General features: G+C 42.3%; 1 protein-coding gene across 1 annotated transcript; it reads right to left on the bottom strand.

The window, feature by feature from the left end:
* Positions 1-12931: 12931 nt before the first annotated feature.
* rtn4rl2a (reticulon 4 receptor-like 2 a) lies at positions 12932-16649 on the bottom strand. Its single transcript, XM_023422003.2, has 4 exons — positions 16336-16649; positions 15529-15755; positions 15157-15390; positions 12932-14984 (listed from the first exon to the last, which is right to left on the bottom strand). The coding sequence occupies exons 1-4, from the start codon at positions 16391-16393 to the stop codon at positions 14124-14126; spliced, it is 1380 nt and encodes a 459-aa protein (XP_023277771.1). The 5' UTR covers positions 16394-16649; the 3' UTR covers positions 12932-14123.
* Positions 16650-26433: the final 9784 nt, after the last annotated feature.

Below are 26433 nucleotides of genomic sequence, written 5' to 3' on the forward strand. Positions count from 1 at the left end.
TCTCTCTGTTTTTTTCCCTCAGTGAGGCCTGCTAGAGATAAGATCCCTGACACATATTTGGAGGCAACACACCCTTGTATTATCAGTTACCATATGTTAAAAGATGCGTTGCTCTGTGTGAAAGGAGACAAAGCAAGTTCCAGCCAATAATACTGAGGATATTTAAAGGGGAAACTCATCAAAGTGTGGTTCCTATATTTTGCACGGCCTCACCCCGTTTTTCACATATGATGACATCACGATGGGGTCTAATCGCCAAAGACTCTCACATCTCTCACTTTTCTTCTCTTGTTTTGAACATGGCAATAAAAGTTTCTCCTGATTGAACTACAGTTTGTGAACCATTGAACTACTGTATTACTACTTTGCGCATTGCGTTACTCTGCAGATCAGCTGTTCGAGTTAGACAGAGCAGAGCGTAAGGCTACACAAAGGAATCACCTGGGTTTGTTCAGAGTTGGAGGGTGCCTCACTGTGAGAAGAGGATTTCTGGAGAGAGGTGTGCAGCAGGTGCTAACATTAAACTAGCTGTTGATGGTCAGTAAATATCACCACTCATCATCGCTGGCTGCTTATTAAACTAAAAGGTCTTGTTTTGTTTTTTGTTTCCTATTTCTATGTCTTCTTCTATATTAAATACATTAGATGTGATGTGGGTGACTTGTTTAAAAGCACCGTTAATGGACCTGGGATCATTAATGAAAAATAATGGTGGTGATGATGAGTCACTGCTTGGATGGCATCACGTTTGATAAGATTCTCTTCATTATCTGAAACTAAATGCATATGGTTCAGGAAAATTTTTAATCCACCACCAAACTTCAGATTGCTCATAAATGATACAGACAAATGACGGAAGCAGGCTTTGAAAGGCTACAGTAAAGAAGATGCACAAACACAAACTGTTTCTGTGTTGGCTCAAGACTTAAGATTTAGCCACAAAAGATACGGTTTAGCCGTTAGTACTACAAAGGGAAGTAGCTAATGTAATACAGTCATTTTATCATAACTTCCACAGAATGAAAATAGACCACGGTGGTGATGGCAGGAGGCAAGGGGTTTGGGGGAGGCAGGGATACTGGCGGAGAGTGACTCACTTGTAGTCCAAGATCTCTCAAAGGGTCTTTGGAGATCAAAAAGAATCAGTGTATATTAGACGAAAGCAAGCATGCCAAATGTGACATGAGGGTGGGACCAGTTGGATTCTATATTTAACTGTGATGACGCCTATTGTGATGCATGTGAAATGATACTGACACATAGACGGTATGTTGGAGTGGAGGAAGGCATGACTGAAAGGCTAAAACAAGAAAAACTGGGATCATTACCTGCAACTATGTCAGCGTGATCTGAGCGATGGCACACATTCCTTCGGTTTTACAAATAAGTTAGAGGAAAACATAATTAGATAATAAGACCAGCAAAAAATGTGTAAATGTGAAGCTACATCTCTCAATAATGTAAAACGGGCGCTCATTAATAAGACAAACCTTGAATAGTTTTTTAAATATTCACACACAGGATCACAAAGAAGACAACGCACCCACACAAACTCTCTTCATACCTCATTCCTTTCTTCAATATACATACTATGAGCACACGCTGCCTCCCACTCACTACCACTGACTTTTCCTGTATGATTAGCATCATATCTATCATATTTATTTTCATTTATTTAACCCTCTTCTTCTGTGCTGTACTTTCCTTAGCATAAGGAAATGAATGATTCAGCACGTTCAGGATCAATGGGTACGACAGAGAATTTCTCAGTTGTGAAGCAATAAAAACCTGAAATTACAAAAATGATCTTGTACTGTAAATTCACCAGTTATCATCAACTATTTATCTACATATGAATTCCTGCCTTGCATATTTTTGAGTGCTAGTTAACTAGCCTCAAGGGAGCATTGTTAAAAGTATATTCAAGAGTTAGACGGGAAGGTGAACACGGCTCTCATGCTTCTCTGTGCAATTATTATAGAGCTAAAGCCAGGAGGCATTAGCAGACTGGGAGCAGGGGGGAAACAGCTAGGTTGGCTCTCATCAAAGTTTCTGGAGTCTTTATCATCACATAAGCTCATTTTTTAACTTTGAGGGAAGCTAAGCCAGCTGTTTCACCCTGCTTCCAGTTTTTAAACTAAGCTTAACGAAACACCCCCTGGCTCTATCTCCGCGTTTAACGCACAGCCACAAAAGTGGTATCAGTATTCTGATCGAAGTGTCGGGTAATTCTCAAAATGTGGACTTGTTCCTTTAAAGCCACACTGAATTGTTTTACAGCTTTACAAAACCTCAGTCTAAACTGAAACTGACCTAAGTGGTAGCACCTGGGATTCAGGGAGCGTTTCCAGTCAGTTAGTCATTGCATCATTTTTTGATCCTTTCCAGAGAAAATATTTTCTGCTTTTCATCACTGTGTGTATTGATTTCAAGGTCAGACAGGGTAAAGATTGCTCGGAGCCAGGAGAGTTTCCTGTCAGCCCGCGATGTCATTTAAGCCTCTGACTGATTTGCCACACTTTGATCATCCGTATCTAGTGTTCCCCCAGACACATTTAAACATTTGTTTATCCTAGAATTGCAGTGGCATAAATGATAGCTTGTTTTTAACTTAATTTAGCTGGTGACTCAGTAAACTCAAAAGGCACCCACAGCTAAAGCCATTACAGGAGACACATTTTGTTATGCAGTAAAATTTGAACTATGCAAATTGTGTACTGCCATCCAGAAAAACCTTCCCACAGAGGATGTAAATACACCATAATTTATATGAACAAAATTTGACTAGGGAACCCACACCTTCAAAAAAGAAGATTAAACAGTTTCAGAACAGTTTGTCAAAAACCTCAAAAATAAGTGCACTATCCTGCTGGTCCCAGCTATTCTAATGTCTTTGGCTGCAAAGGATGTTGAATGTTGTTGAATGATGTTTAACTGAAACCATACAACTGAAGCAATATAGAAATGCAGAAAAAAGGCTTCTGTTCAAGTGTCTGTCTGACCAAACACCAAAACAAGATTCTAAACGAAGCCATGTCCCCAAAGAGCTCGGGAGGCAGTGAACTCCAGCAGCCGTTTAAGACTTCAGTCATTTATGCTAATTTCTCTGCTCTCCCTGGAAAGGAGAAGAGAGAACTGGATCAGAGCCAGGAACGCAGTTTCTTCAGAGTAGCAGCAGTTCTCTCACTTACACTGCAGGGAAACAACTGTCCTTGTTATGTTTGTTATTTAGTGCTGCACGGAGGCGAAACCACGGGAGGCCTTGTTCAGACTGTGCTGAGAGGGCTATAGTGTCGAGGTCTCTGTGCGGGTCTGTCATTTCTACGTTCCCCCGCCATGCCTCTGGTAAAGTTGTGTTTGCTGCTGTTTCTCCTGCTTCCTGGTGAGCATTAGTCAAACTCAAACTGTTTACAGTGCAATCAGAGAGTAAGACAAAGTTATGTTTTTATTATTTTTACTCAAGTAGTTTGAGTACTTTGATTAGAAACAAAATAAAATCAAAGAGGTTCAAATGTGCACTTTCAACCCTGAAGAGTTTGGGACTCCTAGCTCTCAATGCAGTCGGACAAACATCTTGAACCTGGAGTTTTGTTTATGGTCAACTGTTGAATACATTTTACTGGACAATGAGTCACCTTCAGTCAACCTCAACTAATCATCTGTTTCACTTTCTGACCAGCTAACCATCCACATGGTGCAATGTGCCAAAAGTTGAGTTTTCAACATCAACATCTCAGAACAACACCCTTCCTCCCCTTTACCCACTCACTCAACACATCCGCTCCAAAATGACGCACCACTGCTTGGCTAACTGTCTAAAAAACCTAAAGAAGAAGAAAGAAGAAGCAAGAAGTGATGATGGCTGCAGTATATCTATATGGCTAATGACAAGTGTCTGCTGATGTCTGTGTTTTGTAGATTTTGGGTTTCTAAACAACAATTCCACCCATAACCCTGCAAATCAATATTTGAATTGTTTTATTTCTAAACCGCTCTACAGTAGTAGAGACAAGACAATAATACTGTCCTCATACATTGTGACCGATTAGCTCTGACCAGGTCCCTCTGATCAATCAATCTTTACAGTGGAGGAATCAGACACAGGAAGAAACCTGTTCATTGTAGACGAACAGACACTGAGAGAAGAAAAGGCAATGCAAGGTAAGTTTGTTTGTATAACACCTTTCAACCTCCAGCCACTCAAAGTACTTTACATAACACATAAAAGACATTAAAGAGCAACAACATCAGGCAGAAAAGCAGTTTTTTTACCCTCTCTGGTTGAGGTCAGAAATGTGCTTTGTTGCACCTGTGGCCACGTTGACCCATGAAGTGTACAGTGTAGCTAGTTTGAGAGCATATGCCATTCATATTGACAAGTATGGCAACATGCAGTTCGCTGCAAGTACCCGGATGGTGCACTCAAATCAGTCAAAAATATATATAAAAAGATGCGATAGTCTGGACTCTTCTCATAGTCGCCATCTCAGCTGCGGACCGGAAGTGGAGTCACTACCAACGTCTTTACGTTGACAGGGGCACACACATGAAAGTACACCGTGCATTCTCGAGTCAAGCGAGCGATCACGGTCACATGACGCTATTGTCATTTCTGGTGAGTGCACAATAGCATTGTTTGATTTTGGACAATACTACCCTGCCGGAAGTGACGCACTACAGTAGTGAGTCAGTACTACACGTGAGCGTACAGACTGGATTATCTGATTAGAGACACAGCATTGTTACTCTTTAGGAGAAGATATAAATAGATGAGGGTAAGGGTATTTAAAGATATGAGCTAGAATGAGTTAAAAGAAGAAAATAAATCTATATTAATGAAAATTTGAGGGTACATTTAATGTCCAAGGAGGTATCAAGTTTAAATTAAGTGATATAGTGTCCTCCTGGTCTAAGTTATAAAAACATATACTCAGGTTTTTATTTTGGAATAAATATGACTGTATGAATATCTCATGGTTTGATCTGTAGATGGACCTAAATAGGTCCCTCTAATTTTGTAGTTTCTGCATTTTATCTATCCAGAATAACAAAGATGTGAAGAGAAAATATGAAGAAACAATATAGATGCAATAGAAAGGTGAGTGCAAAGGACACCTCAGTGATATGGACAGTCATCACCGGTAGAACAGAACAGGATGCACTCAAGGATGTCAGAGGGGAGGAAGATTAGATGAGGAGTTGGAGAGAGAGAGAGAGAGAAAGAGAGACAAAGAGGTAGGAAGATGTTGGGATGAACACAAAGTTTCGTTCTGTGCCGCAGGATACAAGAGAAAGCTGTGATTAAGAGAAAACAGGTGGAGAGGCTCCATGTGAGTCTGAAAAACGTGGACAGGAAGTCAAAAGAAGGAGGCAGTGATCTGGAGAGGGCCAGCTTCATGGAGAGGTTTTGGTTAAAGCTTGTGCTGTAGTTAGTCTGTGACCGTTTTAATCAGTGAGACACAGAAGGAAATTAGGACACAGAGGAGTAGGAGGATTAATTTATTGGTGCTGTATCATGATTATATGAGATAGAGAGATCAGACATGCCCACCCCCTAGTTTCCAAAAATATTTTCTCTGAGGTTTTTGCCCTCTGGCAGTTAATAACATCAGCCTGAAGAATTTACTGTGGGACAAACCACTGCTTCCTCCAGATCATAAAATAGTCATAACTGCAGAGTTCAATTCCAAACCACTCTGTATCCACTGTGGGTGAAAATTATGAATTATTTATCCTGAAAAATTCCTGAGGGGAAGTGGTCTCTCCATGTCATATATGATTTGACAAGCAAGCAGTTTTCTTGTCATTTTGCAACTCCTCATAGGTGTCCTGGTCAGTCCTGAGCTACACCCGGGCCAGCTGGGGGGTATATTAGCTTAAATTCAGCTTCGAGCAGGGGTGCATGAACACACAGGTGTTTTGTCAAGATTAGAACTATTTTAGTTATTTCACATAATAATGTTTTTTTTTTCTCATCTGTGATTTTCTCAGTGGTTTGAGGTGGGTTCACAGTGTCTTTACTGCCCCTTAAAGGGAAATTGATTTGCATCAAGGCTATACAGGGGAAGACCTTAGTTGTAAATAAGTAATATCATAAATTTCCATGCACCAATCAGGACTGAGAAACATTTGAATCAAAATATGAAGACAGTCCTTTGGTTGTTTGATTGTGTTGCCAGGTCACCGTCGATCAAATTTGATCAAACCACACCAGTTTTTGAGTGTTAACCCTTAAAGAATATTACGCAGGGATGCTTTTCTTTTTCCTTTGACTCAGATTGTTGCATATTTAGTCATGAATGTTTAAGGGTTAGGGATAGGATTTTAAAATCAGATTTTCAGGGGCTAATGATGCTGGTGGACACTGAGAGCGAAGCCAACATGAAGCAAGTTCAGTTATCCTTTTTCTTTCTGAAACATTGTACAACTTTTTCTCTTTCTCCTGCAAACCCTCTGCTCACCACAAGTGCCACTCTCCATCATATTTAATGAAAGAACATAAATGTGGTGCACAGCAGTCTTACATTCAGTATTGAATTCTTCTTTAGTTCTTGAAAGTGATACATATAGATATATTTAAACAGCCATTGGTCTCAGTTAAATAAGCGACAACAGATCATGATTTGTTTGTTTACTTTATAATTTATTTGTCAAAGAAAACACAAATAGTTACGCAACTGGACTGGTACTGGACTGTTGCTAAGCAACACATAAACATTTTCCTGACCTGCACAGTGTTACACTAGCTTGCTACTCTGTCTACACGATACCTCAGTAGTGCACTGAAGTATCCAGGCTTCTTCCCTTCATCCTCTTCTGACGACCAGACATCATTTAAATCAAATGTTATTTCTGGAAAATATTCATCTTTGCAAAGTAAGGAACTCACTAAAGTAAGAAAAGAACTAGCTGTTGTATAATATACTATATTGTCATTGTTAAGTTAAGTTTAAGAGAAGATCGTAGTTTAGTTTTAAAGAAACACTTCCTGAAGGTCAGAGGACTTTCGTTGTCATAGTTACAATAATACAGTAAACACACAATTAAGAATGTGAAAAGGTCAAGGATAAACAAAACAATGACGACTGTTGGTTTTAAATGGGAAACAAATAACAGCCTCCTGTATCAAATTCCTATTTTGCTGCGTCTTGACCCATAATCACAGCTGTATGTTGGCTTTCTGTTCTCTCCTTTGTTTTCACTGCCCGTCTTTCACATTCCTCTCTAGCCCCCGCTCTTCCTCCTCCTCCTATTCTCTCTTTATCATCACACTTTAACAACCTCACAGATGATGTCAGAATCCATCTGAGACATCTGTAAATGAGTGTGTCCATCTGTTTGCTGTGTGTTTGTGATGACATGTCGTTGCACTCAGCTCGGTGTGGAGTTTTTCTTGCGTACATCAAGGGTGGAATTTTATAAAAGAATATATTTGAAATATTCTGAAACAGAATAGCAGAATTCATGACGCATTCATCACCTCAGAAAAAATATAAAAATATAAATCACACTGAAATGCAAATGGTTATGTTTTCGAAAACGTGCATATTTTGGAGCTAACTAGTTGAGAAAATATCGCACTTATGCACATAAGAGTATATCTTTTGTTTCCATAGCTGTAGGTGTGTGTGTGTGTGTGTGTGTGTGTGTGTGTGTGTGTGTGTGTGTGTGTGTGTGTGTTTGTGTGTGTAGGCAGGCATGTGCGTGAATCCCACTTGTGTGATGCGATGAGGAACGTCTGTCTTCCAGTGGGCCTTCTCTCAAGGCGTACCAGCAATGGCAAACACTGCCAACGCGGGTGCGTTCGCACGTGTGTGTGCATGCACACTTAAGCCTTCCAAATGTTCTCAGCTGCGAAGAGATCCAAGAACATGACTCAAACGTCACACCTCTTCTGTTGCTATCTTTCTGTCTCCCTCTCTTTCACACAAGTTCTCATTTTCATCTCATTTTGTTCACGGCGAGCTCTGTTTTCCACCCCATATTGGCGTCAATGTCTTCTCACCTTTTCCTGGCTTTTTGTTGCACACACACAAATACGGGGGTCTGTATTGTCTGACATGATCATGCATGTAACATCACACACCCCGGCCTCAGATATTGCCATAGAAATTATGTGACTCAACATTTTTGCTTATTTAAGGTATTATTTGTTGTTCTGAGTTGCATTGCATTGTACAGATGTAGCTTTTAATACACCCACCACTTGTATACATGTCCATATGTTTTCTCATGTACAGTATGTATCCGTACATTGCATATTCATACAGTTCCAAGCATGCTCTCAGCCTTGCATGTGTTTCATATACATCAAACAGATATGCACACCAGATCAAAGGTCTTTGTGTTGCCTTGTCGCAGCTGCTGACTTCTATTCTCATCTCTTTGATATGGAAAATATTTTGAATCCTAGCACTGGAGAGAGAGACAAAATCACACAAATGAAAAAAATGTGCACAAAGGGCTTTTTTGAAGACACTGCAAGCAAATAATGTTACAGTGATTAAAAATAATTAAGTAATTAAAAAGGAAAACATGGGTGAAAAGAAATCAAAGACTGGGCATAGAAATAAATTAGGCGCAGCTACTGACTGAACAGATTCACTGACAAATGGGAGAATAGAGGTGACACATTTCTACTTCACAGACAGAGATGTTATGACGGAGTCTGAGATGTTGCATAAACTCAATCCCTGAACCCATGAAAAGATGAACAACATGCTAATTGCGTCTGAGAAAGTGAGAAATTGTTTGCATGTTTGTGAATATGTGTGTGTTAATGTGAGTCAGAAGGCGAGGAAGAATGAAGGACGGGGGCCCAGCAGGTGGAGACAAGTTGTAAACCAACTGGTGACGCACTTGAAGAAGCGCGCACTAACCAGCCTCCTCCCCATCTCTGCTTTGCCCCCCCTCTTCTCATGTATAAACCGAGTCATTAATATTCATCTATTGCACATAGCTTCCACAGACAGGCTCTCGCCCCACCTCCCTACCTCACTCACTGATTCCTATTGTGTCTGGTGGTTGAGTGACATGGATGTCGTCCAATTGAAGCCACACAGTTTATGTACTCTGCGAAGAAGGTGCGTCATGGAATTTTTCTGCCACACAAAAGCTTGAAGACCAATGGGAATGTGAAGTATGAGCTGTCTGATGTGCTTGTTTCATCCTTATATAGGCATTACAAGCTGTGATTCCACTGTGTGAGCTCCGTGCCAGTGTGATCTCAATGTGTGTGTGTTTGCAGTGTGAGTGTGACTTTTGCATGTAACAGCTCTCTGTTTGCTTTGTTGTCTGTTTGCACAGAATGAAGTCTGTTCTAAACATATTGTTGGAAGAGTATAAGAAAAATGTTGTAAAAAAAAAAAAAGAGTTCTTTTTATTGAAGAATGCCTCTCCTACTAAATTGTGCATGAGCAAAGTACATATCTATAAATACACCAACCAAATAATATTGTCTGTATATTTACCTGTCTGCCCAATAACTCTATGCAAGACGAAAAGATCCCATGGCAATAACAAAGTCAAAAGCTTATTTTTAACAACCACAAATGAACTCATTATAAGCAAACATTTAAATAAATTCATTTGAACTGGGCAAGAACAATCCAGCTGCAGAACAGCTGCCAGCTGTTAAAGACCCCTACAATGAAAATCAAGTTTATAACCTTGTCAACATGTCCAGATGCTGTTTATATATATAATACAAGACATATCATGAGTGAAATAATCAGTCACCACCATGACTGAGTATTTCCACCTTGGAACTGCAGTGAACCAATAAAATCATAAAAACATAAAAACGGATTCAGACAGCCAGGGTTTCATACGTCACATACCTAATGAACCAATCCTGTCAACCTGTGGGGACGAGGGGCGGGCAAAATGAACCCGAGACCTTGTCAGTACATAGATTAGAGTTTGCATTAGCACAACCGCTAACACTGTGACAGCCACTGCCAGTTACAAGCTAACAAACAGCATAAACTAATAAAAGATGCTAACTACACTAACCGCTCTGATATGTCTGCTAGTTGCCGATTTCGGCACAACAGACTCCTCATCTGAGTCTGAGTCTGACTGAGTTTCAAACATGTGGCTGAGTCTCTCTGACATTTCCTCTAACACTAACCATCTTGATACTCTCTGCTCTTACTCCTGTCAATCTAGCGCAACCAGTGGTGGTGGCTGGGGCACAAGGCCCGATCCAGAATTTCTTAATTAGGAAGTAAGTCTAGATGTGTTTCCAGCCAAGTTGTCCAATTTTTTTTCACTTTTTATGTGTGAAAACCAACAAAATATTAATCATAGCAGAGTATTTTTAGTGGTAGTAGTTTAAAACATGTCTCAAGAGGAACTTACCACATTGTTTTGGCAAAAGTTGGCTTCAGTATGGTTGTTACACACATCACAGGATCAAATTACAAAAGGAACTTTTTTTCTCACTTATCCCTAGTATATCAAATTATAGAGATAGTTTTTTGTTTTTATCTTCTGTTATGTGTGTATGTGTGTATGTTATGTTATTTTATTGAATAAATACTCCTTATGAAGAACAGTGAGTGTCTAAAGTAACCCAGATATTGTTCCTGGAAATACAATTTGCTATTGAGCTTTTAGCCGTGCTAGCAGCGTGGCTCTAGATGTGTCAGTGTCAGTGTGCAGTCCAGAAAATTCTGAATGGATTGTTCATGGTCCCGAATCCTGATGACTACCCTCTGATTTTTCCTTTACCACCACCAGTAGGTCAATGTTTCCCCTTTTCCGGTCAAAATTCATAACTCACATATTAAAATATATTAACAAACTATTTATGTTTTGCCATGACAGGAAGAAGAATTACTCACTCACCCATGTGAGTTTTGGACAGATATTGACATGAAAAGGGAAATTATCCTTTCACTCTTTGTCAGTTGTCATTACATGTTCAAGTTCTCTTTTCTTATAGGAAGACATAATCATATGTCCATTACATTTTGGGGTACACCTGTCTGGATATCACAAACTAGCTGCTCATGCTCAGCACCACATTGATTTTATCCTGTTTTAGTGTTTTAATGCTTTTTTCACAGTTGTTGTATTCCCGTAGGTGATGCTCAACCCCGCTAATTATCATTATTGTTTAATTACTATCATTGCTGTTGTTTTCTCCTGTTTGCAGACGCTCTGTCAGCACAATGTGAGAGCAGGTGTCGTATGCAGGTGTTTGAGATGCTGGTGAATAGTAATGAAGTTGATAGTGCTCATGCTCTGTTTTCATCTCCACACTTCCTGTTCTGCATCTTTCTCACTTGAATAGTTCATAGCTGAGAAAGCTGGACAACCGCCTGGAGGACTTACACAATGGCAAATGTGTCTATGTGTGCATGTATGTGTGTGTAGGTGTGTATCTGAGATTTTATTGCTTTGGGTGGACAGGAGCCAAGTCACAGAATGAAACACTCACATAAAAAAAAGAATGTTTTGTTAAAACAAGTATGAATTTATTCTTTCTTTATGATGCATCTTTCAAGAACATCTTTTTTTCTTTTACAGTAAAAATGAATAACAAATAAGCCAATCTGCAATATACAATTATTGTTTCTTTCTTATATACAAAACACAGGACATGCACACTGACTGACTAAACAAGGAAACTGGGTAAAATGGCATAACTGGCACTTTGGTCGTCTGACAGTGACCTCACTGTCATGGCCACTGAAGAGCACCCGGGCTCAGTTCTACCTCCTCCACAAGACTCAATAAGCGACTAAACAGCGAGATGACACTGAATATTTCCCAAAATAATTCTCAACCAGGAACTCCATTGACAAAAAAAAAAAAAACAATCTAAAAGAGGCAATAATTTTCAGTAACTCTGAAAACTGGGTGGAGGAAAAAAGTCTAATCTAATCTTCTGTTGAAGCAAGGCTAACTGGCTTTGTGAGTGGATCTGTGTGTGTGTGTGTGTGTGTGTGTGTGTGTGTGTGTGTGTGTGTGTGTGTTTGTGTGTGTGTGTGTGTGCCTCACTTGAATTGCCTCCTACTCTTTCACTCCCACTACATATTGGCCTTGTCCTCTGTTGGAGCTACGGACCCTTTTCTTCCATCCTTTAACTGCCCTTGAGATATTGCAAGAGCTGTAGAAAAGCTGTGCGGAAATAAAAGGATAGAAGATAGGCGTTGCTATACATCAGCACACATATAGTACTTCCCAAAGGCAATGTGTAAACTTGTTTTGAATGTGGGGAGCGATTAATGAAAGCTGCTGAAGGAGAACGAGTGGATGCCTATATTTGGTAACTTCCTCCTTCTTCTTATTTTTGCTCTACTTCTGCTGCCTCAGCAGTTAACGAAGCCTGCAGCCTCGTCCTTAAAGCCCACTTCTCTATCACTTTGCGTCCTCTCCATCAGTCTGTCGGCATGTCAGTCTGTCAGTCTTAAATTGTCCTGTGCCCGCTCCAGCTCCAGGCTCTCCCAATGCTCTCTTAGCGTATTTACAAATCAGCCAATTTGCACCTAGTCTGTCCATCTGGCATCGCCCAACGATGAGTCAGTGGAGCAACAAACCTAGTGACGTATTTGCCTTTTGCAGTGTTGCCAGCTTGTGAATCCATTCATCCTCATTTATCCACACACACACACACACACACACACACACACACACACACACACACAGATGCCTATGACAGCCAGAGCCAATATAAGTGGCCTCTGGCTGCGACATCAGGTCCATGTGGTCAGTCCTTTTAAGTTTGCTTTAATCATGGCTTATTCACACACCGGCAATCTGCTACTTTTTGTCTTTACTCGTTTTTTTTGTCCCACATTTTGTTTGTCGCTTTTCCTTTTCGGAAAACAAATGACCATGTAGAGCACCTTAAATCCCCCTTTTTTAAAATCCATTCTGTAAAACATTGCCCCCAAAAAAAGCATGATAGACATAGACATGATTCAGGAAATATTCAGTATATCTTTTTATCTAGATCTTTATCTGCATCCAAGTCAACAATCTTTACACATTATATCAATATGTCACAGAAAGACATCCAACAACCAAATATCTCTGGCTTCCAGACAGGAAGCAACCGTTCCCTGTGGTTGTCTCAAACGACACCATATTTGCAGAAAGTGGTGGATGGTATGATGGATGGAACAACTACTGATGTGTGGATTTATTACTTTTCTCCTGCAGGTTGCCGCTTCTACGACCAGCACTGTCTCTCCCAGTGTCTCGCTGTACTCTCGCTGCTGCCTCTTCTCTTATTGCTGCATGAATGTTGTCCCCCCCTCCTTTCTCCTTTTTTTCTCTTCCTCTTTCTAATCCTGTCTCTTTAAAACAAAATCCCTTCCCCTGCTGTCGCTGTTATTTTCCTTGTCACTCTTCCTTCTTCTTTGACATCCCTGCATTCATCTCTCTCTCTCTCTCTCTCTCTCTCTCTCTCTCCCCCTCTCTCTCTCTCTATCTTCCCTCCCTCCCAGCTTCACAGTATATTTTCTTCTCTTCTCTCTCTCTCCTGGTAAACACTCAGCCTCACTGTGCATTGTGCTCTGTCCTGTAGAAGCACTAGCCTTCACAGTTTTCCTGGATAAAGATGAAAGTGATGGTGCTGGACCACAGATATCAGTTCGAACACTCACAGAATATATAACTATTTACATGACACTTTAAGTGGTTACAGTATTGTCATTACTGTGCACTGATTCTAACAGTAATCGTAGTAATTGTAGCAGCCAGTTAATTGGATGCACTAATAGCACTAGTTAGTTAACTAAGCTGAGGTGACAAAATTGACAACATCATTCACAACTGCTATCAAATCATGTTGACATTAGAGATGTACTCAGCCCTCATAGCCCTGATTACAGGGAATTGTGACATCGTACAGGTGAGACACAGAAAGCCATACCTGTAGAGTATTGTAGATATATATGAATAGCTGAAGAACTCTTAGCAGCCCTGAAAAGTGTTAAGCCCTGTAGGTGGTAGATTCAGAATCTAACCGTCCCCCTATCTCCCTGGCTGTGCCTTGAGAACAGGCTTACAGCAACACAGGCAAAGGGGGTGTAGAGAGTCTAACAGGGGTCCTCACAGCCTTTAAAACAGGCCGGGAAGGACATGGGGAGTGGTACTAAGAGTCCGATTCAGCCGAATAATAGGTGGAGGTTGAGGCAGAGGGTGAAAACAGAAAGGGCTAGTAGTGAGAAGAGAGAGGGCGAGCAGGATGAGGGAGAGGAGGAAGATGGAGGCAGGTCGAACTCAGGTGGACATTCAAGCTCGAAGCAACGCAGAGTGACACCTGAGTCTTCGTTGCCGTAGTTTGCCCAGTACTCTTCTGGGTCAAGTTTGGGCAGCGCCAGCTCTTCCTCCCCTAGCTCGTACTTGACTACTGAGGTGGTCGTGGATGGGCCTTTCCCGTACAAACCGGCCTTGACAGTCTCGGAGGCCTTCTCAAAGATGCCTTTTGTGGACGACTGGGGCTTGTTCTTGTGGAACCACCAGCGGGTCTTGGTGCTGAAGGTGGTGGTGGTGGAGCCAGCGATGGAGCCGGGGTCGGGCAGGGGGCAGAGGGCGAAGTCCATCTCACGAAGGAAACGAAGGTCCTGGCCGCGGCGGGTGGAAGGGGAAGCGCAGATCACCTCGGAAGAAGAGACACGGGCCTCACGGAACCACTCCCACAGGGCGCGGGACTCACAGCCACAGGACCATGGGTTGGCATTGAGGCGGAGAAACTCGATGCCCTGGGTGTCCCTCAGGGTCTGGCTAGGCAGCTCAGCCAGGGAGTTGTTGAAGAGGAAGAGCATGGTCAGGCGGCCGAGGTCGCGGAAGGCGCGGCGGTTCACCTGCCTGATGCGGTTGTCATGGAGAAGAAGGCGGTCAAGGTTGACCAGGCCGCGGAACACGTTCTCTGAGAGGGTGCGGATACGGTTGCCATGCACGAAAAGCTGGCTCAGGTTGATGAGGTCAGAAAAGATGTCATCCTGCAGGAAGTGCAGATTATTCTCCTGAAGAAGAAATGAAGAAATGGAAAAGGGTTTAGCATGAGAAGCACAGACACTCTGGGATTTGTAATATTTGGACATTTGTGATGCTGTGTGTATGTGCATGTGTGGGTGGCTGCATTAGTGAGTGTCCAACTGTGCATCAGTTATCTGCATGACTCTCCAGCGCCCCTACCTGCAGATAGAGGAACTGCAGGCTGTACAGCTTGTGGAAGATGTCATGGGGCAGGGCAGTGAGCCGGCAGCGGTGCATGTGGAGGCTCTGGAGTTTCTCTAGGCCGCGGAAGGCTCCCCCCTCCAGCCTGTGGAGGTTAGGGTTGTCCCCCAGGTCCAACTCCTCCAAGTCCCTCAGCTCACTGAAGGCCCCTGCCTCAATCCATGTGATGTTGTTGGAGAACAGCCACAGAACCTGAGGCAAGAAAACGCAAAGATGCAAAGGTGATCATTCTCCTCTGTGGATATTATTCAACTTTAAAATATGGGGGAAAAAAATATGTTGAAATGTAGTCTAAGAGACAGCTTCACACTTCTCCACACTCCTTCTTACCTGAGTTCCGAAGCCAAAAGAGCCAACTCTAAGCTCCGTGATCCGGTTGTTCTGGAGGAACACGCGCTGCGATTCGTAGGGCACTCCGACCGGGACGGCGGTGAAGTTCTGCGCCTGGCAGCTCACAGTCATGGGCGTCGGGTAGCACACACACAAGTGCGGGCACGCCGATGCCGGATTTGGCTTGCCGAGGACCAGCCACACCACCAGCCAGAGGGAGAGACCGCCTGGAGGAGAGAGAGGGGAAGAGGTGAGTGGGAGCTGTCCATGATGCTGAAATCAGCCATTACCAACAAACATAGCTACAACCCTATACAGTCCAAAGGCTCATTTTCTACTGCATGTTGACATCGTATCTTCATTTTGGTGATATTGTTTTTACTGTAAATGCGTCTAGAATAATAGGATGAAGATCTTTCAACGATACATGAAGTTTACGCTTCAGCACTACACTTGCACTGACCATTACGCACAGGATCACCGCAAAACTGCTGGTCAGAACATAGAGACTATTTTTTAGAGTTGACAGAAAGTTCTTATTCTATTCATCTTCACATCCTGTACATGCAGTTTGCCTATTAGAAATCATAAAATAAGTAACTGTCTGACAGTTTCCTTTCGATGTTCTATCATCCATCCAATCATCAATCCACTTCGATGTTACATTCAATAAATCAAAACACCTCAAGAGTTCTTAGATTAAAAACTTAGAAACTGTTTCACAAACTCTGTTGAACATCAGAATCAGCTCTATGTCTGTAGTATCCATGCCGTATCCAAAACCAAAGTAGACAAGGAGAAACTTACTTTTGCAGTTGCGCATGATGGAGCATCGTCGGCTCCGAGAAATCGAAGAGGTTTCCATCCTGAACCAAAGCCCAAAGCGAGTTAGCCTAATAGGTTGAAGTAAAGCCTGCTATCTCCGCTGATGCCCTGGTTCCCGAGTCGGAGCGACTGAGAGTGTGCCGGTTGATGGCTACCAGTGTCCCATATATACTCCAGCATCCCGTTATTGCCTACGGCAGTAGGCACCGTGGAATCTCCTACGTCACCGATACGGGGTCATGAATGAGTGAGGGCGGCAAGAAACGGAAAGGGGAGGGGCCGACCGTAGGGGATTCTCTTGGAGAGCTTGTACGCGCGTAAAGGCTTGTTGGAGACGTGCACTCAGACTCTGTGAGAGGAGGAGACTTTCTCGACGCACATAGGAACAAGAGGAGGGGAGGGCCAGAGAGTGAAAGTAGAAGCAGTGAAGGGAGGAGGGGGAAGGGAGGGAGGAGCGAGCCAAGGCACGGTGCCCAGTGATGATGACTGGGTTCTGTGGAAGAGCGGAGGACGGGTAGGAGAAGAGCGCACAGCTCCCTTCCTGGCTGGCTCTCTCAGAGACCGTTATGGTCTGTTTCCGGCGCGCTGCAGCCAAACAGAGACACAGATAAAGGCCTAGATGGTTCTGTCTTAGGGAATGAGGATGCCCCCGAATTATGATTCAACCACCAGAAGACAACTCGGTGCCAAAAGAGAGTCACTCAAAACAACCATGGTTGAGTAGTATTTGTTGTGGAGGTTAATTAAGACATGTTCCAGTAAAGTAATTATAGCTCCTGACATAATTCTTCTGATGATGGAGATATGAACTGGCATTAATTGAATAATCAATGAAACAGTGACAGATAAACTGTTTTTTTTTTCTATTTAAGGAAACTTGGGTCAGTGAAACTAAATGAGATTAAAATTAGATCATTTTCATGTAAATTTGAATTGGACTGTTGAAATGTAATTCCTCTCAGCACTTATGTCTAATTCCTCTGTTTTTATTGCACTACTTCAAATGTTGTTAATTAGCTTCATAAATGGGGGGGAACGGGCTGGTAATGAAGCCAGAGAACAGAAAGACAGCAAAAGACAACAGATGCCTTAATATGCATGCCACTTCAAGTCTGTTTCACTGTGTCTGTGCCTCAAGCTGTCACTGCTTGTGTTTGACCACCAGCTGTAAGATAGCAAGACGGCATCAAGTGTGACAATGATACACTGTGATACAGAAAACTGCTATTTGCCTTCTAATTTGATCAAACCAATTCAACTTTTGATCGTATCTACACTGAAAATGTTTCTTCAACATGAGGCAGCTGCTCTGATGCTGATTACATTACGAACATCCTCTTTACATCAGCACAGTGCAGTTCAGCACGACTGCAGCATAAAGTACATTCTCAAGCTGAGTCAATACATAAAAAACTGAAGCTGTATATCCCCAGAAAAGTAAATCAGAGTTATCAGCAAGGATGTTGTATGATGTATTATTACGTCATAGGTGCGTGCATCTTTCTTGCCACTCAGTGCATCTACATATTGTTCAATTATCCTGTGACCATGTAAAGAACAAATTGAGATGAGAGGCCAGGACTCAGTATTATTCTATATCCATTTTGTGCAATTTTGAAACATCACAGGAAGTTGTACGCAACAATTAAAGCTCAGCAAATGTGATCAACAGACATACTGTACAATGAGGCACCACAGCCACAGTACGGTATATTGAAAAGTATGGAAAAGTAGAAGCTCTGACATGCTTTCAAGGCAATATCAGCTTTCCAAAATAGCACAATTGCCTTGTTTGTTTCCTTATTTCCTTTTGCCTAATGTATGACTCAATTTGTGATTATTGATTTATCTAGGAGAGCTTTGTTACTGTAAATCATTTCAGACGTGCTTGCATGAAGAGCTGTATGAGGAGCCATTAAGAGCTGTATAAATATATGACACTTGAAGTTTTATGGAATAGTTTTCAAGAACATTATTCAAGCAACACTCTGAAATGAAAATAACCCCCTCAGAGTAACTTTAGTGAGGCTCCAGGTGTGTGATCGGGGTTTGGAGGGTTCAGAATGGACCTTGGAGAATGATTCCAGTTTTTTTTATGTCTGACATTGACTATAATTGTAGACTGCTGCTCAGGCTGAGAGCTATGAGGAGACAGACGACAGAAGAGCATCCATTCATAGAAACAGACAGGCGGCTCAACAGATGAGCTTATGAGGCAAGAAGTAGTCACATGTAAGGGTGTACGCATGCATCACACATACACACACACACACACACACACACACACACACACACACACACACATCGACACGTGTACTGTACAGTACACACACACACACACACCGTTTGTATACACACAGTCTTCACAAAGCCAACTGAGCCACAGGCATGATAAACAAATGAGTAATTGAGGGGATCCGTTACACGGTGTGTGTTGTTATTCCCTCACACCTCCTGCTTTGTCCTTATCTGGACTTGTGTGGACACCCACAGTATCAGCTGTGCAAGTGTGTGTGTGTGTGTGTGTGTGTGTGTGTGTTTGTGTGTGTGTGTGTGTGTGTGTGTTTGACGGGGCACCACTTTGTCTAAATGCCACTGCGTGTCAGTCAATCAGTGTTGTGCTAGTCACCCACACAGCAGGTTTGCGGTACTGTGTAGGCACCGTCTTCTCAATGAGTATGACGGTCCCTACGTCGTGTTTGTGTAATCCCCACACAGAAACGAACCGAGGCTTCCCCAGCCCGCACCCACTCCAGCACATCTGCCAGCGCGTCTCTCTGTCCGTCTGCACATCTGCCTTCATCTGTCCCTCACGCTCTGCACCTCATCTTATTCACTCTTTGATTCCACGGTTCGTTACCAACCGAGGAGTACGTCACCACACCTACCAGCACGGCGTGTTGCTATCTTGCTCCTTGTGATGTGAGACACAATGAAATAAATTGATTCCACTTTCAGTCAGCTGAGCTAAATGAGCCCCCCTGGACTCTCTGGTACAGGTGCGACGTCACCACCGTCACTCTGGCAGCAGGTCAGAGTGGATGTTGGTCAGAGGTGATGGGAGACTGTAGTAGAGATGTGTCTCTTGCTAAGGTAAAAACAGAAATCATAAACACACCAACACACGCTCTCAGGCCTGTGATGAGGATATTAAATATATCTTCCTGTTCTTGAACTGCAGCGTCTTTTTTTGTTAAGATCCTGACGCTCAGCGTCCTTTGTTAAAAAGGACGCTGAGCGAGAGAGGACGACTTCTCAGTAACGAACTTAATCAAAAGACTGCGTTTGCATTCACAACTTCCACACTCCCATTGGGCCACACTAATGTGGAGACACAACGAGGACGTGCGCACAGGCCCCCTAATGGTCGCAGCAGACAGTGTGATGTGCATTGTGCAACAGATGGATGCAGACACGAAGACTTGAAGACACAGACACAAACGCACAGCACACAAACAGCGTTAGTGTCACGCACCGTACAACAGTGACACAAAGCGAAGCAGGACTTGTGCTTGTGAAAGGTGACTCAACATGTGATTGTTTTGTAGCAAACTGTCGCTCCCTGGCGCGGCCCATCTATCTCTCACACACAGATTCATAGAGGCAGCAGCATCTTTCAGCGTCTGTCCAAGTGTCACCAACGTGCCATTATTCCCCGCCTTGCACATCTCCCCTCACTCATGTCGCTTTTCTCTTTTGTCTGCCAGCGCTCCCTCCCTTTTTTGCCAGTATCTTTCATTTACTCTGTCCCTTGACGTCACCACTTCCGCTTAACCATATACTGCTGCTTTCTCTCCACACACTGGCACACACACAGCCTGCAGCACAATGGATGCTGGAGTGGTATCTTCTTATAAGGCAACTACTCTTTGGGTTTCTAGGATGCTAGACAGCCTGTTAGGGAGAACGTCATCACCATTGTGTGTTTTTATCATTTTTTTGAGGAATGCACGTGTTCTGCACTTCAGCAAAAGTTTCAAACTTTTAACTGTAATTTGTCTTGATTTTATAAAATTTGAAAACTATGTAGTAACTCATACTGATGTCTTTATTAGCACCTGAAAATTAAGATATACTGTGTATTAATATTAGTTATTAGTTATTAGCTTTGAATTGGATATCATTAAGAATTTATTCTGAGCTCTGTACAGGGCCAAACTGAATTGCTTTTTGGGGCTGGGGGCAATAATGATCTGTGAGCTCATATTGACGCCCCACTGTTCTGCATTTGAGTACACTGTCCATGTGCTCTGTTGTCAAAGGAGCACGCCACCAATTTTACACAAGAAGCTTAGTTTACTCTTTATTAGGTGGAAACATTTGTGTAAATGTCTTTTGTAGCGCTGGAGAAGATTTGTCAACTTTGAGAGAATTACCCTGATGATGTCATCAGGGGTTAATCTAAGTTTAGGCTCGAAAACTACAGATTAATAGCCAAAAGACGAGCTGTTACACCCTACAAGTTAACAAAGACATGAAGGGTCTAGTTACAGAATAATGCAAGAGGAGTTGCATTATGGGAAATGTAGTGTCCACCGTAATTGAAGCTTGATCCTGGGTACTAAAAGTCATAGATAAAGATATTTCAACCACTGTTGTTATGATTTTGACCATTCTTTTTTCTTTTTCTTTTTTTATCTGTTTCCCACAAGACCCTAAGCTTTATGGGAGCATAGTGCCAAATTTCTGATGTACCCCCGTTAATCACCCATCATGCACAGAGCAGAAGGCAGACTATAAATGTCGGTTTCTGCTTTTATGTACGCTACAGTATTTTTTGGCCTCACTTTTGCAGCATGTATGATTTTACGAACATACATACATTTTTAGGAATATGGACCATGTAACATAATATCGACAAAAATAATTAAGATAGGACTTCAAGATTAAGTTAACATGCAGGCACTGCCTTAAATGTGCCCTGGGGAGTTTCCCTGTAAACAAACAAGGAGTCAGATGATGTTCAGAGTGACAGCATCCGCATTAGGAGGAGGGTAGGGTGGATGCATGGGCTGACAGAACACAGGACTTTTAACACAGGTCACCACTGTTTTTTTTCACCACTTTAAGTTAACTTGCCTATTATTGTAACCATGACGATTAACTCATCTTACTTATTTTAACCCAAACCACAATCTTTTTCTAAACGTAACCAAACCTTGACCATTCCATTAACCTGCATGTTTACTATTGTGAGAATTTACACTCTTTTAGGTCCTATCTGAGGGTGGGGACTGGTGAGCTGTAAGGTCATGTAGGTTGGAGGACAACGTGAAAGACAAACAGAAGTTTTGATTACATTCAGCGCTACTCAGCAAAACACACTGTGCGTATCCTAGAGGTCAAAAAACGTGTTGAGTATTTTTTCCCCAATAGAAAAAGGACCTGAGAAATCCTTGATACCGTGACACTTTCCTCTGTCTTTCAACAAGGGGGGGGCTCGACTCACTCTGCTTTCTTTGGTCAACACAACTTCCTGTCCTCCTCTTTCATCGGCAGCAGAACAATTGTATAACACTCAGCCATACATGTTTGCATGTGTTCAGATCAATATAGTCCAACCTCCCTCCTCCTCCTCCATCCCTCCCTCATTTGCTCGCTCGCTCACTCGCTCACTCGCTCCATTTCTCTCTTCACAGGTGATATGCTCAGTCTCCACTCACCGCTTCCTGTCGCAATTACCAGAAACATGAAAGCATTTTCCACGCATCCATGCATCCATGCATCTATCTATCTATCTATCTATCTATCTATCTATCTATCTATCTATCTAGTCTAGAAAGAAATTATTTATTAATTTCCACATTAACATCCAAAGGAACAAGAAACAGATACAGTAAACAAATAGCTTTAATTTATGCTTTTAATTTATCCCATCTATTAAGCGCATGGACCATAAAGCTGTGAGGAGAATAATCACGTCTCTGTATCAGGGCTTAATTTTCTATTTCAGCAGAGGTGGAGCTTTCTAGTTAGTAAGGATTGAACAACATAAAAAAAAAATGAAAAAATTATGCAGGTAAATATTTAGCAAATATTCAAACATGGACTCCATATCTCATCTTTATTTTCCAGCATGACCACGACTACAACCTCTCGAATCGGTCGCTGCAAGTTCACTAATGCGCTGTCTCACCTCATAAATTAGTTCGCTAACTAAGTAATTGTTATCATAAAAATATCAATCACGTCCGCTTGAAGTATGAAATCAGGTTGAGTTGCGAAATTAAGACGGCGGGAGACACAGGATCTTGTAGTATTGATATATGAAAAATGTAAAGCGTGTTGAAATCGGGCCCAGTCACACAGAAGCTCTATCGCTGCCTGAGAACTGTGTATTTTACAGCAACACAGCAGATGATCCTTCAGCCATGAGGGTCACAGACCGTCCTGGCCTCAAACACAGAGAGAGAGAGGAGAAAATTTCATCTTGGAACGATTCCCACCAGGGAGAAATATTTTTCACAGCAGAGGATACAGTTTCTCTCTTATCATGTAGTGACTACACACTCTCTTCTTTCTAGGCAGCCTCTTCCTTTATCTCCAGGGAGCTGATGGTCATTAAGTCTGTGTTTGATCAGGATGTTGCACAGAGGAATAGAAAAGTCAGCCGGGTCATATCTTCTGCTTGGAAAAAGATAGCAATTGTGTTTTTTTCTCCAATCTGTTGCTGTGTTTGATCGGCTCCGGGTCCATTTGTGCATCTCAGCTCAGTTTGATCCAGTTCTCTGGAGCGTTTTTGGCATGATTACAGTCCTGTCAAAGCACACTGTTACGGTTAATGCTAGATTAACATAGGCATTCTCTTTCCCAACTTCTCTTCTCACACTTCTCACACCAACAGCCATCATGTCATCATTTCCTCCAAATATTACCACTGTGTGTTACACTTGCGTATGCGTATGTGTCTAGTCTGCGCATACATTTTTTTATTAACACTTCTCTCCAGGTGTTAAGGTCTTTTTTTTCTGAAGATGTTCCCTCTCCTACTCCAGGAAGCTGTGAGTTTTTCACTGTCGAGTTTAATTATTGTAAAGCAGCCTTTTTAACAGCACTGCTCCTCACCGACGTTACCGACGTATGTGCCGACTGCTCATCAAGAACAAGAGCTCATGGTTAGGCAGTATCACAGCGCTGAGGCTAGTAAATGATCCTGGCTTAAAAAAAACCTTCACCAGCACAAAAGGTGACTGAGTACTATACAATAAAATAAACATAAAAAATAAACAGAGGTGAGGAAGTGAGACGAAACACAAAGAAATAACAGGAAAGACCAACCAACATACACACACACACACACACACAGCCCATGTCGAGACACAGAGTAAGCGAGGAGCAGGTCCTGTGGACGGATGTCAGTGATATGACACACGGGGGGAAGAGACAAGGAGAATCCCATGACTCCCAACTGCCACTAAAGGGACGTCAAAATGAATAAATAATTAAAAAATTGGACGACAGTGTTTACAGTGCTGGATACTGAAAAAATGAATCACTGTAGTGCTACTGTAATGCACTACTGCCCAGTACTGGTCCACACATGCACATTACTAAGCCTACATCTTTGGCTGGAATGGCCACGGTCCAGAAATACATCCACAACTGTTTGTGACGGAGTGAGTGATGAATTTAAACCACTGGTCGGCTGAGTGTTGGACTTTTCCCATTGGTCGTTGCTCTTTCTAAATGATTTTGCCGGAACAGGAGCATTTACAGTGGATCCACAACAGTCAAACTTCAACTGCTTCAACTCCTCAAATAGTGACCAGTGTCTTTATTTACTTCAAATGCAGAAGGTAACAGGAAGTGGGAGGAGGTAGGGCCTGTTATCACATTTCCACTTGCCTGCATTTCTGTTGTTTACATGCTATTCAGATCTGATAGTTTCTTTAGCTTAGCGGTCACCAATGGTTTCTCTCTCTCTCTCCCTCCCACTCTGCAGCTCTTGCTCAGTGTGGCTTATGTTTAGTAATTTCTCTGCCTGCTTTAGTGATAATGGTTCATGTAAAAAATCAAGTTTATTTTGGACGCAAGGTTCAGAAAATTGGAAACATGGCTCCGTGTCCAGCCATATACTAGTTTTATACCTTGTCTTGTTATTTTTGTCATGTTGAAGCTGTTGTCATGTTCCACCACTACACCTACAGTATGGCTGCACGTAGCGCTTCCTCCTGCAAATGTGGCAACTGCCACAGACTGTAGAGACACAGCTGCAACTTCCAAGTACTTTAGCTTTGACAGGTCTGTCGTCTGAAAACTCAACTACAACCTTGTACATTACCCTGGCTGCCAAAATATAAACACACGCATTCACATCTCAGCTGTCAGAGAGCATTAGCTCTGGTGTTTGTGCCCATAGTGGAGAAACCAGATTTGTACAGCTCCAAACCCTGAAAGCAAGTTTGAAACAAAGCTTTTGTATGCAAGGCTGGATTATCAGAGGGGTGAAGTGGGCACCTGCCTCATGGTGTCAATTGGTTTGTGTGGATTTAATTGAAATGTTGGGAATGTGCACCTCTAAAGCTCAAATTATCCACATGATTAAGGGTGTTAAAGAAAGAAGAAAGGCCCTGGCCCTTTCAAAACCATCATTACTTCAGATTTGTGCTTATATGTTGTATATTCCTAATTTAATTTGTTGTTTAATGAAAAACACACAACAAATCTTGGGGCCAGCAAATATTCCAGGGTCAGAAGCAGGACGTCATAGAGACTGGTGAGACATGGCAGTTGTTCAAATTGGGATAACAGCAGACACACAGACACAGTTTCTTGGAAGGTGTTCATGGTGTAACACTTAGTTATACACACGAAAAGTAACAGAAATAGATGTATGAAGAATTAAAAAGAGGTCTTGAGGAGGCTCCTGTGTAACTTTTCTCAAAACTTTCCAAAGCTCGTTTTCAGTTTTGGAGATTCTTCATCATCATTTGGCCGTACTAAAGATAGAAATATGTGTTAGCAGATAAACAGGCTTTTCCAGGATACACACCTCACTTTCTGTTTGTCTGGTTATTGTGAATTTTGGCCATTATCTCCCATCACTCTGGATTCAGAGACTTTCATTAGGATCTGTGTCCATCGCTGACACAGCCAGACAGAAAGCATTCAGTTCCTGTGACACCCCAGTGGCACCGCATTCACAGGTAATGGACTGGAGAATAAATAAATACATGAACAAACAGCTATTAATGGATGGATTTATTACTTTTCTCCTGCAGGCTGCTGCCTCTAAGACCACTCCTCCCCCTCTCTCCTTCCTCTATCCTCCACAACTTCACCACTAGTCATGAGTCCCCCTCTCCTTTCTCCCTGCATCCGTCTGTTCCACTTTCATCTATTATTTTTAACCCTCAGACATGCCTCATGCATGACGCAGATGGACGCGTAATACGGACACAGTAAACCAAAGAGGGAAGAGGCCTGTGCTGCAGAGAGAGAGAGAGAGAGAGAGAGAGAGAGACTGATGTGAGAGAGGGAAACAGGCAGACACGGGGGTCTTGTTAGGGAGACAAGGAGGGAGAGAGGCTGAGATAAAGGCCGGGGGCGAGGGAGGCGAGAGAGAAATATTTTCATCATTCGTTTCACACGTAACCAGGAGCATAACAGGTAGCCTTCACCAAAAAAAATGTCACCTGTCACACAACATGTAAACACCTGCTTGCAACATTTTTCGTCCCCAGCTGTGGAGTAAACTGTCACAAATAACAAAAGAAAAAAAAAACATAATCAGTATTGTACTATTCCCACTTCTTCCCTCTCCCTCTCTTCCCCATCTATCTTCCTGAAAGCTCCACACACCCACTCGTTTGTCTGAGCAGAAAGAAGAGGAGTTACATATCAATCTTACATCACTCAACAGTCAGTCTGAGACTTTTCGTAGAGGCACTGAATGAGCATCAACACTCCGTGACGCACACCAACTGTCAGGTTGAAGTATTTGTGTGCTTGTGTGTGTTCGCACATGTGTGTATGCGTGAGCGCAAATATAGTGCAAATTTATTTGTGCATGGTTAATTTGTGTGGCTGCATATCAGAAACTAGACAGAAATCATCATCAGAATCACACTGTGATCGTCC

The sequence above is a fragment of the Seriola lalandi genome, unplaced genomic scaffold, assembly GCF_002814215.2.
Source record: "Seriola lalandi dorsalis isolate HSWRI2012SDOR001 ecotype SW California unplaced genomic scaffold, Sedor1 jcf7180002054678, whole genome shotgun sequence".
Classification (NCBI taxonomy): domain Eukaryota; kingdom Metazoa; phylum Chordata; class Actinopteri; order Carangiformes; family Carangidae; genus Seriola; species Seriola lalandi.

Coding starts and splice junctions, on each gene's coding strand:
- rtn4rl2a (XM_023422003.2), bottom strand. CDS start 16,393: ATGGAAACCTCTTCGATTTCTCGGAGCCGACGATGCTCCATCATGCGC. Junction 15,756..16,335: donor CATCATGCGCAACTGCAAAA/GTAAGTTTCTCC, acceptor TCTCTCCTCCAG/GCGGTCTCTCCCTCTGGCTG. Junction 15,391..15,528: donor CTTTTGGCTTCGGAACTCAG/GTAAGAAGGAGT, acceptor TTCTTGCCTCAG/GTTCTGTGGCTGTTCTCCAA.